The 18269-nt window shown below is 36.8% G+C and overlaps 1 protein-coding gene across 1 annotated transcript; it reads right to left on the bottom strand.

Moving 5' to 3' along the window:
• Positions 1–1917: 1917 nt before the first annotated feature.
• On the bottom strand, positions 1918–17714 carry RSL24D1 (ribosomal L24 domain containing 1). Its single transcript, XM_510425.8, has 6 exons — positions 17414–17714; positions 13333–13446; positions 11588–11660; positions 5962–6025; positions 3915–4000; positions 1918–2829 (listed from the first exon to the last, which is right to left on the bottom strand). The coding sequence occupies exons 1-6, from the start codon at positions 17492–17494 to the stop codon at positions 2756–2758; spliced, it is 492 nt and encodes a 163-aa protein (XP_510425.1). The 5' UTR covers positions 17495–17714; the 3' UTR covers positions 1918–2755.
• Between the last annotated feature and the right edge of the window lie 555 nt (positions 17715–18269).

Genomic DNA, 18269 nt, shown 5'->3' on the forward strand with positions numbered 1-18269 from the left:
GAACAGAACTTTCTGGCTGACTTGAAGGCTAAAATTGATGTTTTAAACCATACATGTCCCTGTTTTTGTTGATTAAGTGGACTTCACTCAATTTAGCCACAGCTATCTCCAAACCTTAACACTCTCCACCTTTCTCCCAAGTCGAATCTCATTGCTGTTGCTTTGTGTGGCCACACACAACCAATCCTAATAGCTAACATTTTAACACTAGCTTACTATGGTGGTGGCCTTTAAGTATTTTACATGTATTAGCTGATTGAATCCTTGCAAAGAATTCCAGGGTTGGTCCTATTATTATCTTCATTTTTCAGATGAAGAAACCAAGTCACAGTCGAGTGTCACTCTCTTAGCTGTTATCTGGACTTGTGAAGACTTGATACACAAGGCTCTGGATAAAATCCTACATAAATGCAGGGAAACAGACTTGTATAAACACAAATCACTAACACCTTGATATTCTAGTTGTGTGGTAAAGGAACAAGTTACCTAGTCCTCAAATTTTTCTACCTATATATTTAAATGGGAATAATGCTATCTACTTACTTAATGAGATACTGTGAAATAAGCCAATCTTCTCAAACTCTTCTAAACTCAAACTCTTCTAAACTTACTCTTCTAAACTCTTCTCAAACTCTTATAGATACAGAAGTTTATCTACAAGATAAACTTCTTCCTAAGGTTTCTATTTTTAAGAAATAAGAATTTTCAAAAATAGTTTTTCTGTATTCTTACAAGGTATTGTAAGGTATATGTGTTAAGGATATTCCTTCCCATGATTTCCAATCCTGTATTGTTCCAACCTGGGCAAAATGGTGAAACTCTGTCTCTAAGAAAAAAAAAAAAATAAGACAAAAATCAACCAGGCAAGGTGGTGCAAGCCTTAGTACCAGCTACTTGGGAGGCTGAGGTGGGAGGATAACTTTAGCCAGGAAAGCAGGGGTTGCAGTAAGCCAAGATCACACCACCGCACTCCAGTCTGTGCAACACGGCCAGACCCTGTCTCAAAAAAAAAAAAAAGTTCCCTGTAGTAAACATTATGCTTTGTTTCACTGCTAGCTACTCAGCACAGGCCTCTACCAAACAAGCTAAAACAAGGTAGCCTAAAAGTATTATACCGTAACAACTTCTCAGGCAACATTTTCATGGGAAGTGATCCAAACAAGCTTAGAGGGTTATGGTGGGATGAAAAAAAAAAATTATGGCATTTGTATCCATATAGTTTAGAATGAGATCTGGGTTCTCAAAATACTATGAAATCATGACAAGGAAGAGAACTGTTTGGATGCTAAACTTAAGATGCAACATCAGCTCTTCAATTCAGCCCAATTTCCCCCAAATTGATGGTCGCAAAGCAAGGGCAGCTTGCTCCTTCGCTGGCAAGGTAGGACACTTGTTTCCTAATAAAACATAACTTTCAAAATGTTTATTTCTTTAAAAAATGAATACGGTATGTAGTAAAAACTCAAGAAATTTTACAAATGTCTTTCCTCACATGTATCATTTCCCCTAATCTTCAATCAATAATATTATTTACAAATAAGAATACCCAGGCAAAACCACACTGGAACTCAGGTCTCCTAATACTTGGTCCAGGGATTGGTCTACAGCCTTAGTTTTACCATCTAATACTGAAACAAAAAATGAGCCATTACTTTATAATTATGTAAGGCTAAGAATTAGTGATTTTAAACTCTACTCTAAAAAAACCATTATGCAAACTGATAGTTACTTAATGTATTTAACATACTTAAAACTGTAAACAATGTAAAAACACAGAAACATTAGGTATTAAGTATCTATTTCTCTTTAATTAAATGTATCTCCTACTTAAATGGGATGTGTGGAGGAAGATTTCTTCTTCCAGGTCATCAATATTTCGTATCTTTGTTTAGTGCCTTTAAATAATAAATATCAGCATTACTTTTTAAATGGTTTTATTTTATGTACAAATAATGAACATACGTTGTACCCATAAATTCTACTTTCCAAAAACAGGAGCTTTTTAAAAGAAAACCACATAATAACTTTTAAAAGGCGCTGGGATTCCTCTGCTTCTAGATCATTGCTGGGCTAGAAAAATAAAGTTTGTTCCACCAGGAATCACAAGTTAGAACTGAGTATTCTCCAAAGTGTAAATTCTAGAGTGTAGTGTCACTCCAGGCAAAGATTATTCAGTTCTCATCCCCAGCATCCACAACTACCTATCAGAAGGGTTAAACCAGGTCAAAACAGTCCAGCATAATTAGGCTTCATCAAACAATGTCATTATGCTCTTCTAAGATGCAAATAAACCAAAACAGGAAATACTAAAATAAAAATATCTGACACTGCCATACAAATTGTTAGTTCCTTTTTTTATCCCCCCTTCTATAACATTAACAAAGGGAATATTTTACTGCAAAGAATATTTTATTTTATACATCACTAGCCATGAATTTTTGCCATTAGTTACTATACAAATGCTGCCCAGTGCCATCATCCAAATAGCACAACCATTTTACGTCCACAATTCACTTCTATAGTTATAAGTAGAATTTTCATGATTTACTTAAGTACATCTATCAGTAAAGATTTAACACTGAGATGCAATCTAACATCCGTAATATCTGATATTATGTAGATGGCAATGGAGGAAACACGTCTTTTAATCGCTTTTCATTTAAGTGACCTTATGTAAAAAATAAAATAATTCAGCAGTTCCAAGTATCCAAAGGGCATTTTCAAATGTACATAAAAGAAATGGTTACAGAGATTTTTAAGGAGCATCTTCCATGTCCACATCCTCTTGTAACTGCTGTACCATTTTCTCTTCCAACTGTTTCCCTTTGCCTTTAATAAAAATAAGTAAAAAATAAACAACTTAATTCAATGTAACCTTACAGAATTCACATCAACACTTTATAAAGGATCTTGCATGTTTTCAAGTAATATTAGCCACTCCTAAGAAATTTAATAGTAGCTAAACTAACATAGGTCTTATGATATGCCATGCATCAAATAAACATTCTACATACATTTGCTCATTTCACCCTCATAACATCCCCCATTTTAAATATGAGAAAACTGAGGCTCAAAGACAGATTAACTTGCTGAAGGTCACTCAACTAGAAAGCCATTTAAGTCAAAGCACTGGCATGTGAACCCCAGCCATCTGGATCCAAGGTGCCTGCTCTTAACACTGCTCTATCTACCTCAAAGAGGATTACCTAAAAACTTAGATAACAATGGTTCATTTCTGGTGCTTTTTGACTATCAGTTTGTTATCATGTATATGTGAAACAAATGCTCCAGAATTTTGTCTATTTTGTTTTAATAAAATTTGGTACAAAAATAATACAAGTAGATTTACACAAATGTACTCAACATGTGATTACAGAATTTGACCTTTACTAAGATTTCTTTCCCTTTAAGTGATCTACATAAGTAAATTGCATAAAAGACTGTACTGGTGTTAGCTGAGCAAAAGAAACAGTAGTCCAAATTTTAGTATCAGAATCATCTGGGATGTTACTGAACAGTGGCCCAGACTCAAAGAGCCTGGGCCTATGTATTTATACTAAGTTCCCCAAGTTGGTAATTCTGATACCAACCAAAGTTTGAGAACCACTAATAAAAAATATTGTCCTTTAATCAATACAAGTGCAAGACACAAATCATCTACAAAATTATTACGCAAATCATTTTGCATAACTTGGGGGGATATGGAACATAGAATTCAATGAAGGGAAAAAAGAAACACCATATAAATAGACTGACTGCAACTGGGAAATACACTGAATAAATTACATTTTTATAGACCAAATCATATCATAAATTTACTATGAAAGATAATATTTATAGGAAAAAATACCCAAAGTTAGTTGGTACCCAAATACACAGACCACAAAAATCTAGATGTGCAATGTAGTACTCACCTGCAAGAGGGGCTCGGATAAGATGGATGTTTTGCTTGACTTCTTTGATATCCTGAACTTTCTGTAGCTCTTTATTTTTCTTCAATCTACAACAAAACATATTAAAGCCAAAATTTCAGTTACTAACACTGCTTTAAGAGGCATCAATTCACAATACAGCTTCTAAATTTTGTTACTTAAGTTAGCCCCACAGATGGGGAATGGAAACATGATGGCTGCCCTTCTGTTCACTCCCCTTTCTTCTCCCCACAACGCCCCCCATCCAGCAGGAGCATCAAAACCAAGTGAACAGAGCCTCTCAGTCCTCTCACATTACTCCCAAATGGGAAGTGGTGAACTTAACCTAAAAGAGATATATACCTTACATTTATTCCCAAATCTAAGGTAAGGTCACCTGTTAAGCCCTCACAAATGTACATTTTCTTCTCTAACAACTCAAACTCAAAGTGGTTTTTTAGTTCGTAATTAGCTCAAAATAGGATTCCTACCCTACCACAACACTTATTCATTCATTCATTCTTTGTACCTAGACTGGCACAAAATGGGAGCTCAATACATATTTGCTGAGTAAATGAAGGATGTGAGTCATGAAAAGAAGCAGTGCTCTACTACATAAAACAACCTTTAACTGTTACAGTGCCTAGATCTTTTCTCCTCAAATAGATAAGTCTCTGTTATATAATTTTTAAAAAACCATTGGGTAATTACAAGAGCAGAAAACACATGATATTCAATAGAAATGCTAACAGACTAGTTTTCAAACATTTTTGTGAAATGCTTTAAAATTTTTAAGCCAGAAAGCTGCTGGCACGTGCTTCTTTTCCATGACATATTCCATAGCAATTAATTTAAAAGCTAATGGTCCTGCTCTGAAAAAAATAGCTGATTCCAAGCTGGGGAAGAGGAAACATCTTGTTAGCTATAAAACATGAATGCACTCAAAGAATGAGAAGAATTGTCAAAATAACATTACAGTCTGCCTGAAGGAACTCCCACAGGCCAAATATGGGCCACTTAGAACTTCAAAATAAATAATGACAATAAAGAATTATAACCCAATATATACCATAAGAATCCATGAATACACACAGATGTAATATGAATAAAGGAATGAATCTTGAAATTGATGGAAAAGGGAAAGCTCTTTCTTACATGAGAAAATCAACTAAAAAATGTAGAAGAAATGGTGGAATTAGAAAAACCACCATTTGGCAACAATCACAACAATAGTAGTAACTGATTCAGGCAAGACTCTAATGAAAACCAAAACCAGTAGGTACAAGTTTGAGGAGTAATAGGCTTTTTATTGAATCTCTATGTATCTCCCCCAAGATACGTACTGATTATAAGAAAAACAAAATAGTAATCTTCCAGTGGAGAAACCTGACAGACATCACCTTAATCAAGTGATCAAAGTTAACATCACCAGCAAGGTGACATCATGTGCTTCCCGATATGATGCATGAGAAGGATACGCCATCATTTCTGAGACATCCCTGCCAAAGGTGCCTAGCCAAAATCTAATGAGGAATATATCAGACAAACCCAAATTGAAGAACATTCTATACAATAACTTGACCTATAGTCTTCAAAACTATCAATGTCACGTAAAATAAAGATGAGAAACTGTCTAGATTAAAGGAGCCTGAAGAAATATGAAGGACTTTGTGTTGCTATGGACGTAATCAGAATAACTGGTGAGGTCTAAATAAGGTTTATAGATTATATAATAGTATTACATCACTGTTAATTTCCTGACTGATAGATAATCATACTGTGTTTATTTAAGAGAATGTTCTTATTTTTAGGTTCCATACACTTAAGTATACTTAGAAGGAAAAAGCATTATGTCTTCAATACATTGTGACAAGGATAAAGTAAATGTAAAATGCTAGCAGAATATACAAGAGTTCTTCATATTATTCCTTGAAGTTTTTGTTAAGTCTGAAGTTATGTCAAAATAAAAAATTTTTTTTAAAAATACTAATGCCTCTAAATATCTACTAGTAATTATTTTCCAAAAGTTACTCCATACAAATATTCATACCTGTTCATTATAAATTTAGCTTGGCGCTTCTGTTTGATCTCTTCAACTCTCTTCATTGCATCAACTACAAAAAAATTCATGAGTTAGCAAATGTATGCACATTCAAGCGGTATGATCAACAACTGCATTAACAAACACTTCTTTATTATTCTGATTTAGAAATGAATTTACATGAAAAAAATCATTACAAAAACAATCCCTACTCAAAAAGCTGAAGAAGGTATATACTCATGGCCAACATGACTCTCAACATTCTCTTTCACAAGTATCATTTCTCTAATTTTTATCTGACAAAAGTCTCTACTGCTGTTAAATTTTCCTTCCACTTTAAACCAATCCAATGCTTTTCAAATTTTACTATAAAGAGAACTTGGACTATTGACAACTAATCCCATTCTTAACTTGTAATTGCCATGAATAAAGACAGCATCTTTCTGGTTATGAACACTTAAAAGTGCCTGGGATATGGTCAGCACATGATATTGGCAGAATGAACCAAACAATCAATACTAGTAAGTTCTCGACCACAAAAATCCAACTGTTTTAGAAAATGCCTACAGGAGTGTTGGCTAAAAGGGGGCTGAGCCCAACTATGCTCTAAAATTTCTATCAGTACTATCCAATGAAAGACAAACCACATATGAAATTTTAAATTTTCTAGTAGCCATATTTTTCAAAGTAAAAAGGAACAGGAGGAAATTAAATGATACATTTTATTTAACCCAAATTTCCAAAATACTGTCACTCAACATGCAATCTATATGAAATTACTAGTGAAACATTTTATCCCTGTTTTCATATTAAGTCTTCAAAATCCAGCATTCATTTCACATTTACAGCACAACGCAATTTAGACTGGCCACATTTCAAGTGCTCAGTAGCTCAGACACTTCTGATCTAGTCTAGCTCTTTAAAGTGTAGTCTGTAGATCTAAAGAATAATAAGATATTTATATAGTCTTAAAGTATCTCCCAAAAGTATACTTATTAATTAAAAAGAGTAAAACAGTAACTCTTCAGTGGAAAAACCTGGCAGACACCACCTTAACCAAATGATCAAAGTTAACACTGCTAGTAATGAACTAATGGACAGCTTGTGTCTCCTGACAAAACACACTGAAAAAACTCAGCATCAAATCTCTGGTGCTCTTGCCAAATGTGCATTATCCAAACCTAATCTGAAGGAAACACCAAACAATCCAGTTAAGAAATTTTATACCAAACGCCTGGCCCATATTGTTCTAAACCGTCAATATCATGAAATATAAGGACAAACTCAGGAAATGTTCCAGATTACAAGAGATTAAAGAGACATGACATGTACTATTCTTACAAATTTTGCTATAAAGGATATTACTGGGACAATTGGAGAAATATGAATAGGACTAAGATTAGGTAATAATAGTCTATCAATGTTAATTTCTTGATTTTAATAATTACAGTGTGGTTATGTGAGAGAATGCTCTTATTTCTGGAAATACATATTAAACTAGGGATCAAGAAGTATTTTGCATGCTTAAACAGTTCAGAAAAACATATACTAAAGGGACAAAGGGAGAAAGAAGAGAGACAAAGAGAAAAAATTAATTTAACAAAATGTTAACATTCAGGGAGTCTGGATGAAGGATATCAGGGAACTCTACTCCTGCAACTTTTCTGTAATCTGAAATTAGGTCAAAATAAAAACTTTTAAAATGTAGCCTGGGACCAGTAACAGTGGCATCATTTGGGAGCTTGTTAGAAATGAAGGATTTCAGGCCCCACACAAACCTACTATATCTGAATCTACATTTTAACAAAAACCACCAGGACAATCTTTGAGACCTCTAGTATTAAAGCAATGTTTGTATAAATAACTCTAAGAAAATGTCAACTATAAATATGCGTATGCTGTAGCTCAGAATTAATAATATGCTGGATATGTAACTTTTTTTCTTTGTCTTTCAGCAAAAATAAGGACAAGTTCTAGTACTCAAAAGCATTTCCACACTTTAAACTTATTTAGAAGGGAAATAAACACAAGTGGCAGGAAAATCCCTTCCAAAGAATAATATGCTGTATTTCCAAATATTCCAGAATACTGAAATATTTTGAACCTAAGAAGCATCTAACTGTACAATTCACAACTGCAAAGATATGGAACCAACCTAAGTGCCCATCGACCAACAAGTGGGTAAAGAAAATGTGGTATTTATACATGATGGAATAGTACTCACCCAAAAAAAGGAATGAAATAATGTCTTTTACAGCAACTTGGATGGAACTGGAGGCCACTATTCTAAATGAAGTAACCCAGGAATAGAAAAGCTAACACTGTATGTTCTCACTTGTAAGTAGGGGCTAAGCTATGGGCACGCAAAGGCATACAGAGTGGTATAATGGACTATGGGGACTCAGAAGGGGGAGTGGGGTGGGGTAAGGGGTAAAAACTATAGATCGGGTACAATGTACACTACTCAGGTGATGGATGCACTAAAATCTCAGATTCTGACAATCTACAATTAATCCACGTAACCAAAAAAACCACTTGTACCCCAAAAGCTATTAAGATTAAAAAAAAGTTCAACAAAAATATGTAAAAAGTTAAAATAAAAAATAAAAAAAAATCTGACGGATATTAAAAATTCACCTGCAACACAGACAGCCATGAGGGACAAAGTGCAAACTATTTTTCCTGGTATTTTTGAAATTCTAACATACTACTGTTTCTACAGACATCAGTACCTTAACAAAGGTTGTTTAATCCATATCCTCACACAATTTGATAATGTAAGCAATGAATATACAACTCTTGTCAACAGATTAGTTTATAGACCAAATGATACTGAAATATGAGGGGTGTGGAGAATCAATGAATCTCTTAGAAGAATAATATATTGTTGTGGAACACTACTGAAAACAACTTTTCTTAATTGTATAAAACACCAGGAAACAATCTTAAATTCGAAAGACTCTCATACTATATACCTAGCACTCATACTGTACACTTAGCAGATCTTCTTAGAAAAATCTATTTTTAGGATCCCAGTAAAAAGGAAAGCAGAATCAGTGCAGGAAAAAAAAAATCAAGAGCACTGCTTCTTACAGAATTTACAGATGTATAAATGTGGGGGGCAAGAGAATGAGACTCTGTAATAAAACCTAACAGAAACAATAAAATAGGAGTACTCAGTAAGTGCACCTAGAGGGCAGAGACTGTGTGTGACCTGTTCATCTTTGTATGCCACAGGCAGTGCTTAATAAATGTGCACTGAATTAAAATAAATTAAGAACTGTAGAGAACATTACCATTACAGTATGTGAAGTCATACAGAACACAGCAGTATTTCTCTCCAGCAATGTAAATAACATGACACCAGCATGGAGGACCATGGAACTGATTATTCACGTATCGCTAAAATTGGATATGCAACTCTTTTCAACAACAACCTAAATACCCACTAACTAAAAGTAGTTACAAAATATGTAAAAATGATCTGGAGCTGCTGTCTTCAAGTAATAACAACAACAACAAAGGTCAAAATGAAATAAAACTGAATGAAGTCCAGAAATGCCTCGGGACTGGCCAAGTGCGGAGGCTCACGCCTGTAATCCCAGCACTTTGGGAGGCCGAGGCAGGCGGATTGCCTGAGCTCAGAAGTTCACCACCAGCCTGGGCAACATGGTGAAACCCCGTCTCTACTAAAATACAAAAAAATTAGCCGGGCGTGGTGGTGTGTGCCTGTAGTCCCAGCTACTCGCGAGGCTGAGGCAGGAAAATTGCTTGAACCCAGGAGGCGGAGATTGCAGTGAGCCGAGATCCCACCACTACACTCCAGCCCGGGTGACAGAGCAAGACTCCCATCTCAAAAAAAAAAAAAAAAAAAAAGAAATGCTTCAGGACTTTCCAATAATGTCCTTGATAAGGGTGCCTTTTGAAATCAATTTAAGAATCCTATAAGTTAATCTCTTTAGAAATCCTTGAGTTTGAATAAGTGTTATTTCCTTACCAAATAAACCCAATAAAAATCAACTACTTTTCAGAAATTAACTCCTCCTCTATTATAAAGCAGAAGGAAAAGACCTCATTTTTTAAAAAGGGGTTGGGGGAGACCCAAAGGGTACAATAATTAGGGCTAAGTACAGAAAAGGCAATTCCAAATCTAAACTCCAGTTTCTCCACATGGTCCTAGATAAACAAAGCTTTAGAACAAGCTTGACCAACCCACGGCCCAATATAAATTCGTAAACTTTCTTAAAACATAAAGAGATTTTTTTGCAATTTTTTTTCCCCTTAGCTCATCAGCTATCATTAGTGTTAGTGTATTTTCTGTGTGCCCCAAGACAATTCTTCTTCCAATGTGGCCCAGGGAAGCCAAAAATTGGATGCCCCTGGTTCAGAAGGTATAAATACTACCACAAAGGTCCACAAATTTTCAGTTCTTCCCCTGAAGTCTCGTGACTGACTGGAGGACAGAAAGGGATGCCCTGCCTATGATCCATTAGCAGAGTAATAAAGTTTGTGGAATTCTAAGCCTTACAGACTCTGGTTAACAAACCACATCACCCCCACACCCAATACTAGAAATAGCTACAGGCTGCATAAAGGTAGCCATGGGAAGAAAAGAAGGCCGGGCCGGTGCCAGGCATGGTGGCTCACGCCTGTAATCCCAGCACTTTGGGAGGCCAAGGTGGGAGGATCACTTGAGGTCAGGAGTTCAAGGCCACCCTGGCCAACATGGCAAAACCCCATCTCTACTAAAAATACAAAAATTAGCCAGGTGTAGTGGCATGTGCCTGTAATCCCAGCTACCTGGGAGGCTGAGGCAGGAGAATTGCTTGAACCTGGGAGGCAGTGATTGCAGTGAGCCGAGATCGTGCCACTGCACTCCAGCCGGTGGGACAGAGCAAGACTTTCCAACTCAAAAAAAAAAAAAAAAAAAAAAAAAAAGGCAGGGCCAAGGGTCCCAAACATACACAAATGTGGTAGAATCTACAAGCTAGCTCAAGGGATTAACTTTTTCTACATATGAGACTTTTTTCATTAAACTTTCTGCCTATTTCAGGGAAAAAAAACAAAACAAAACAAAGAAAACAAGAACTAGATATTATTGCTTTTAATTTCAGAAGATTATAACTTCATTTTTTACCTAAGTCAAACACTTAGAAATTCTCTCAGAACATTTGTAATGATGACCTTAAGCACTACACTTTTTAATTTTAAAGAAGCACTGAATTTTATAAGGTATACAGAATACAAGTTTATATCCTAAACTATATGGTCTAAACATGTAAAGTGTGTTAGGTTTCATGTGTATTTTAACCGTCCCACACTCACCCTAAAACAGTATTTTCCGTCTCTATTTTTTTCAGCCATTTTTATGTTTTTACATCTCTGTGTGGGCACTTCAAGTAGTATCAAAGTTAATAATTACATTATTTTAAAATGAACACACCAGCCAATTGTAAAAAAAAAAATGATGAAAGATCTGACTACAACAGAACCATTAAAATGAGGATAAAATAATAAAAGCCAAGGAATGATAAATGGAAAATTCAATATTTAAACAACAAACTGACACTTAAAGTTATAGTATTATCCCAAACCAGTCTCTCCTCAAAATTACTGGTATTTCTTTGTGACTTACTAGTTTTATTCCATAGCTCTCGCTGGTATTTGATAGGTTCATTTCTACGTTTTTCAAATTCAAATGAATTATCCTGTAAGAGGGAACAGAGGAGATAAAAATAAGGTTTTAAGAAAGGTAGAAAGGAAATATTTCTTAAAACATCTTCCTTTTCGTAAGTGTTCTGAATGAACATACATCTAGATTCACCCCTCAGGGTATCTCAGAGAATATAGGTTTTCAAATTTTTTCTCCTTTACACACCTCCCTATTGAAGACATCTCTCCATATACTAGTGATTCTCAAAGAGAAAGGAGGAGACAGTAACACCCCCATCCCTCAGAAGGGCATATAACAATTATCAGGATTACAAACTGAAAAACCTTCCCAATGTCCCATTCCCAGATAAGATTCAAAGCCAGAAAACTTTGAATTATGTTGAACCATATGAAACTGCCATTTTTTACAGATCAAAAAAAGTCAACATCAAGAATTCCATGTTCTTCCTGTAGGAGACAGAAAAAAAAAAAGAGAGAGAAAACTTCATATGGTTCAACCTAAATATCTATGTTATAGCAAAAAGGTATGAAAACTATATATAACTTCAAATAAATGAGGTGCTACTCTGCAGAATAAAAGTCAGGCCCTACATTTCTTCAGATCCCCTCCAAACATGGTTACCATTGCTAGTGGCTGGTATTTTTACAGTTAATGATCCTTTTAATCTTAAAACACACAAAACAATTTTGGAAAAGCTACAGGTATTTCTTGGTTTTCAAATCTATCTGACAGGCATATAAAACAGCATTACCTCTGGATTTAGCTACTATTTCTTTTATATATACACACCTTTATTCAGATCATAATAACCTCAGCCACGAGGTAAATGGTAATCAGTAAATGACTGTGACTGGCAGTGTTTCCTCAGGCAGCTGCCACTTGCATTTGGGCTGCTATGCTTCTTTTCTTCCAGAATGAAAATTATTTTTGTGACAGTAATTATGATTTGGCCTTGCATCTGGTCAAACAATAGTCTTCACATTCATTGCAAAGCTCTGGTATTAAGGAGGCCAGGAAAGGGCTTCATGGAAAATGCTTGTAGATACTGCCCTTTAGCAATAAAAAGGTGGGAAAGGGGTCATAGGTTTGGTGGGTAAAGGAAGCCATGGATGGAGGGGACAGTTTAAAAGATCTTCCTCCCTCAAAGGTAGCCTGTACTGCATTTTCATGTCCTTCCTTTGCAGGGACTGAACGTGGACAGCTTCAAAATACCCTTTTATCAATTCAATATAACAATATAATGATGGAGGCTCACTCCATTAAATCCTCTTTCCCCCTGACTTCTCTCTAGTTCTCCTCACACCAACACTACTAATTTCTCTGCTCTCAGATACAAAGTCCTGCTAAGGAAATCCAGAAACTGATAAATGAGTCTATTATAAACTTCACCTGAGCCTTGACTGCTGTTCAGAAATCCTTTATCTCTTAACTTCATCTCAAAATCTTTCAGTAGCAATTCCCAACTTCATCCCAAGCCATTTAAGTGATTTTCCTCTTTGTCTGCAAGAGCTAAAAATAGTAGCTCCACAGAATTACAGTTTTAAGGATCATGTGAGAATGAGATTATTTCCAGAGCCAAATACAAATAAGGTACTTATTAATCATGTTATAGGCGGCCTTGTTATGATTGATTAGATGACATATACCCTTCAAATACTAAAACTGTGAAACGTGTAAAAACTATATTGATAGCTAACCGTACTCACCACTGTAAGCTCTTTACCAGCTGCTTTCCGGAATGCTTTGGTCCACCTAACTTTGCGAGGATTGCGCTTCTTTTTAAAGTTTTTATGACATTTAGATTTGCAAAATCTGAACACCTACAAGAAAAGTTAAAATATTGAGAAGTCAACATTAAAAACTTTTCTATCACAAGACATTACCCCTGCTAGACAAAAAATACTCTCCCTTCTACTTAAACTGCCATTTAGAAATGTGTAAGATATATCAGATTAAATGGAAACAACTATTTTTTGACTAGCAAACATCATCCCAACCAAAGGCTAAGGGCCCTGAAAATATTATTTTAAATTACTAATCATTTATATAGAATAACAGTAAAATTATTTCAAATAAAGGGAACAGTTTTAAGTAAAGTCATTTATTTAAGTCCTTTCTTAATTCAGGATAATTTTCAAAATTCACTGTCTCTACACCTCAATGGGGATAAAAGTTTCAAACAACCATTCTGAAATCTCCTTTGGGTCTTTCCATCTTCCTTGTTGAAAGCACAAAATAATTTCAAAAGCAGCTAAAACTGGTGATATAACAGATTCGTTTTCGACTTACTCACAGATCTGCTAGCAAGATTCTTTACTATTTTAACTCTCCACCTTCATCCTACAAGATTTAATCCTTTAATAGTGCTAACTTACAACTGATGATGCTTCAACATGTCCCTGAAATGGCTTATTAGGACTCATTTTATAAATCTAACAGTATTATTTTGTTACTTTGTAATGCCTTAGAACACACTGCATTTGTGTATGCCCTGGAGGAAATGGGAAGAGAAAAAGTAATTATTTGGGGTTTGTGGATCTTGGTAAAGAAAATTAAGTTGAATTATCATACCTAAAAGGTATGACAGATAATAGGTCAAAGTAAACAGTACAAACACTTCCAACTAAATAAGCCTGTGTATGTATCACAAATCATAATACTTTTCACCTTTTATATATGTTGCCCTAAGGGGAACTTCAAGTAGGTCACTACATACAGTAGGACAGTTTTCTTAGAAACTGTTGCTATTAGTTTAATCTGATCCAGGCCCATACCTCCTACAGAGCCTTCTCCTAAGAGACTAGAGTGAAAGCATGTCTATATCCTTGAGTTAGTTTCAAATAGACTAGAAAATATAAGAACTACTAGTCTCCTGGAGTAGCCTACTATGAAATCACAAATAAAATATGAATATATGAAAATCATTGTGAAATGAATTATATTTTGAGTATTTTCAGCCCAAAATACTATTATTTTTTAAGCAAAAGCCTCCCACATTTAATATCTACTAGATATCCCTTAGGCAAATTCCTTTTTCTACTATTTATCTAATGGGAGGACTAAACTTGTTTTGGCTCCTCTCAATTCCAAATAGACCCAATGAGGAATCTACTTGGTTCCTTAACTAATAGGTATTACCTGAAAGGCACAATGAAGGATCTACAGAGACCTGGAACCAGAGGAGGTGCAAAGGGGATTCAATCAGTAAATAAAGAGCATCTATGTGCCTGATGTTGTACTAGTGCTAAGGATACAAGAACAATCAAAATTTGGTACTCTACCTTGAGAAGCTTAGTCTAGCAATGTCATAATCTCACTTTGCAATCAAGAAAGATCAAGATCTGACTAGGATATAAACAATGGGATAAAGTTATAATCATGTATAATGTAATATGTAAACACATATGAGGAAGTGGTTAAATCTATGGTGGGGTAAGAGGTGGATGGCTTATGTGTCAGGCAAAGCTTTATGGTTTCAAGTTTCTCTTTTAATTTAGTCCCCTAAATGCTAACATGCTAACAAATGATCCCCCATACCTTGGACTCAAAGTTCTTCAAACCTTTCTTATTCCACTAATTCAACATTTATTAAGCCCTCGTTAAGAATGTATTTTCCCTGTTTGCAAAGTATGTGCAAATATAGAGAATTAGCATTAATTCTACCCTTAACCCATTTATGCCTAAGAGTAAAAGGTGAAGTTTCTATTAATAACAGTCTCAGAAACTAAGAGAATAAAGGCAGAAAGACTAGTTAAAGCCTGGGAAACATAGCAAGCCCCTGTCTCTACACACACACACACACACACACACACACACACACAATGTTAATCTCCCCGTCTCTACAAAAAATTTTTTTGATGTTGGGCATGGTGGTGCACACCTGTAGTCCCAGCTACTCAGCATGCTGAGGAGGGAGGACTGCTTAAGTACAGGAGACTGAGGCTGCAGAGAGCCATGATCACACCACTGCACTCCAGCCTGGGCAATAGACAGTGAGACCCTGTCTCAAAAAAAAAAAAAAAAGGCTAGATAAGAGGCTATAAAAGTGGTAAGAGCCTAATCTGAACTAGGACAGGAAAGTAGAAAGAAGGCAAAGACACCACTATCTTCGCAGAGGCAGGATAGGTAAGACTTGATAACTAGATACAAAAGGTGAAAAGATTCAGACGACTCTCATGTTTCTAGCAGAACTATCCGGGCACTTAAGAGTGGTATTAATTCACAGAGCAAAAAGATCTGAGGTACTAAGGAATTCTCTTTCAGTAGGCCCACTGTACCTACTGTTAGGTACATCCAATGGAAAATTCAGATTTGGAGCTCAGGAGATTTAGGTTTGGAAATCAAGCATAAAAAAAGATGAGATACTTGTTCTTTGTTAGTGCTTCAGGCCCTCTATCTTTTATTTCCTCCAACAACTCTCTTCTGGATCCACTGGTGACTCCCAACCAACTCAACACTGTCCTTATTCTTCATCAACTTAACTTCCACTGTGTCTACCAAATCAATACCCAGGTCTTGACAGTTCTCACGATCTGTTGTTCTAATTCCAATATCCAGCCGACAAGCATCCTGGACGAAAATCACAAAATCGTAACGAGATCATGTATAAAACCATACTGCCTACTCTGAATTAGACCCCAACCTGGCAATCTTTTGGTTCATTTTTATAAACTTCTTATCATGTTCCTGAGAGCAAGTATTCAAAATCTTCTAGGTTCTTTTACGTTATCAAACATGGCTTTGGTCCCTCACTTTCAGCTGAATCCCTTGGATCTAATTAATGAGGTCAATATCTTTGATCTGTTACAGAGATATAAGGTGAAGAAGTCAGACTTGTAATTATTTAGCACGTCAAATTAACCTTAATATACAGATTCTTAGACCCCCTTCCCCTCCCCCAAAGATTCCAACTCAACAGATCTGGTGAAAACCAGGAATCTGTAAACGCCCAGTAATTCAGAAGCAAACGTAAGAGATCAAATTCTGAGAAACAATGTGTTTCTCTGAGAAAGAGAGGAACGGGATTCATTCTGTAATGACAGGACAAATTCATGTACCATTCAAAACGTCTTTCACAACTAGGACTCATATTTATTATTTACGTTTACAGACTTATTATACTTGTAGCCCTACGCCCAAGGCTCTATCATCATTTACAATCCAGTCACTTCCTCAAACAAATGTATTTGCTCCGTTCTCTGCCTTTTCTCAAAATGTTCACTTTCCTTCCACTTAGAAGGCCCCCTCCGCTTTCTTCCGCAAAATTCAGGATCCAAGATAAATATCACCTCCATGCTGAGTCTTTCCGTACAGGACCCTCCCCAACTCACCCGCAGTAACTTAATACATAACTCTACCATTAAGCAATACGGAACACTTCCATCAACCTCTACACTTTAGTATGGACCTTAGTATAATGCCTGACAGGGTATACACTCAACAAAGTTTACTGGATTCAAGAATTTGGCCCACGTACATGAGTGGCCAAACAGCCCTCACAGACATCCAAGATTCCTGGTAGGCGCTAGCTGGGATCGCTCCTGAAGTTCCTCGCTGCCAACGCCACCCAAGGGTGGCCTGGTGGCCAGCGCCGCTCGGAAGACGGGCAAGGAGAAACCCCCGAAGCGGAACGTTGAGAACGGAGGCCCAGTTAAGCCACCCTCCCAGGGGAACAACGGGAGGAACCCGGGCCAAACATGGCAGACGCAGAAGCACCCAGCACCGAGCCGCCGCGCCCAGGAACCGCGGGAGCTAGGCTGAAGCAAGAACTGGTGTCGACCGCCTCACCTTGCAATCGTTGCGGACGAACATCATGCCGTGTCCAGGATAGATGGGCCCCGAACAGAAATAACACTTTTCGATACGCATGTTGAACCCGCGTGTGACCCCACCAAACAAACGCCAAGCTTGAGAGGAAGTGATGCAACCCCGTCACCGGAAGTTACCTTCTTCCCCCTTCCCCGACCGGAAAAAGGCAAGCGCCCTTCGTTCTCGCGGTTCTGTTAGACCAGATGCGAACACGACTGTGCCTCCGGCGGCCGTGTGGTCAAAAGCGCTGCCGTTTGACGCAGGCGCAGAGCTGCAGACTAGACCTGTTCGCTGTTACTTTGGGGAAATGTGGTTCTGCGCCCCCTTGTGAACTTACTCTCACAGCACCTAGTTTTTTCTCTCTGTGTGTCGGCATTTATGCACGTATTATGTATCTTTGGTTTGTGCTTTGCCTCGGAGTGCTCTCGAGAGCACTCTCTTAACTCATTTGTCTACTGCCTGCCCTAGACCAGCCCTCGATTCTCGTCCCACAGTGATTTGCAGGGTGTAAGCGGCGAAGACCCTGCAATCCAGCGTTGCTTCGAACATTGCAATGAAAATGGTTGAGTTGCTGATGCTCCAAGGACTTTACCAGCAATTTTTTTAAATATAAAATCGTGTTATCCGCCTCCCCCCCCCATTTTAATTAATATACATATGTAGTAAACAAATATTTTCGCCGGAAACTACGACTCCCTCCCTAGACCTGCGGTCTTCCTCCCCAGGGGCAAAACAGTTCCATTTATTACCTGCCAGAGCTTTTCTGTGCATAGGCAAACATGTATATTTGTGTGTTTGCCTGTCTCTACGTCCTGTTCTTTATAATACTAGTTAA

Source organism: Pan troglodytes, chromosome 16, assembly GCF_028858775.2.
Source record: "Pan troglodytes isolate AG18354 chromosome 16, NHGRI_mPanTro3-v2.0_pri, whole genome shotgun sequence".
Classification (NCBI taxonomy): Eukaryota; Metazoa; Chordata; class Mammalia; order Primates; family Hominidae; genus Pan; species Pan troglodytes.

Bases quoted from the DNA above. Each gene is read 5' to 3' on its own strand.
- RSL24D1 (XM_510425.8), bottom strand. From the start codon at position 17,494: ATGCGTATCGAAAAGTGTTATTTCTGTTCGGGGCCCATCTATCCTGGA. The intron at 11,661-13,332 runs GTGAGTACGGTT...TCCCTCTTACAG, and splicing joins CTGGTAAAGAGCTTACAGTG to GATAATTCATTTGAATTTGA. The intron at 6,026-11,587 runs GTAAGTCACAAA...ATTTTTTTGTAG, and splicing joins AGAGCTATGGAATAAAACTA to TTGATGCAATGAAGAGAGTT.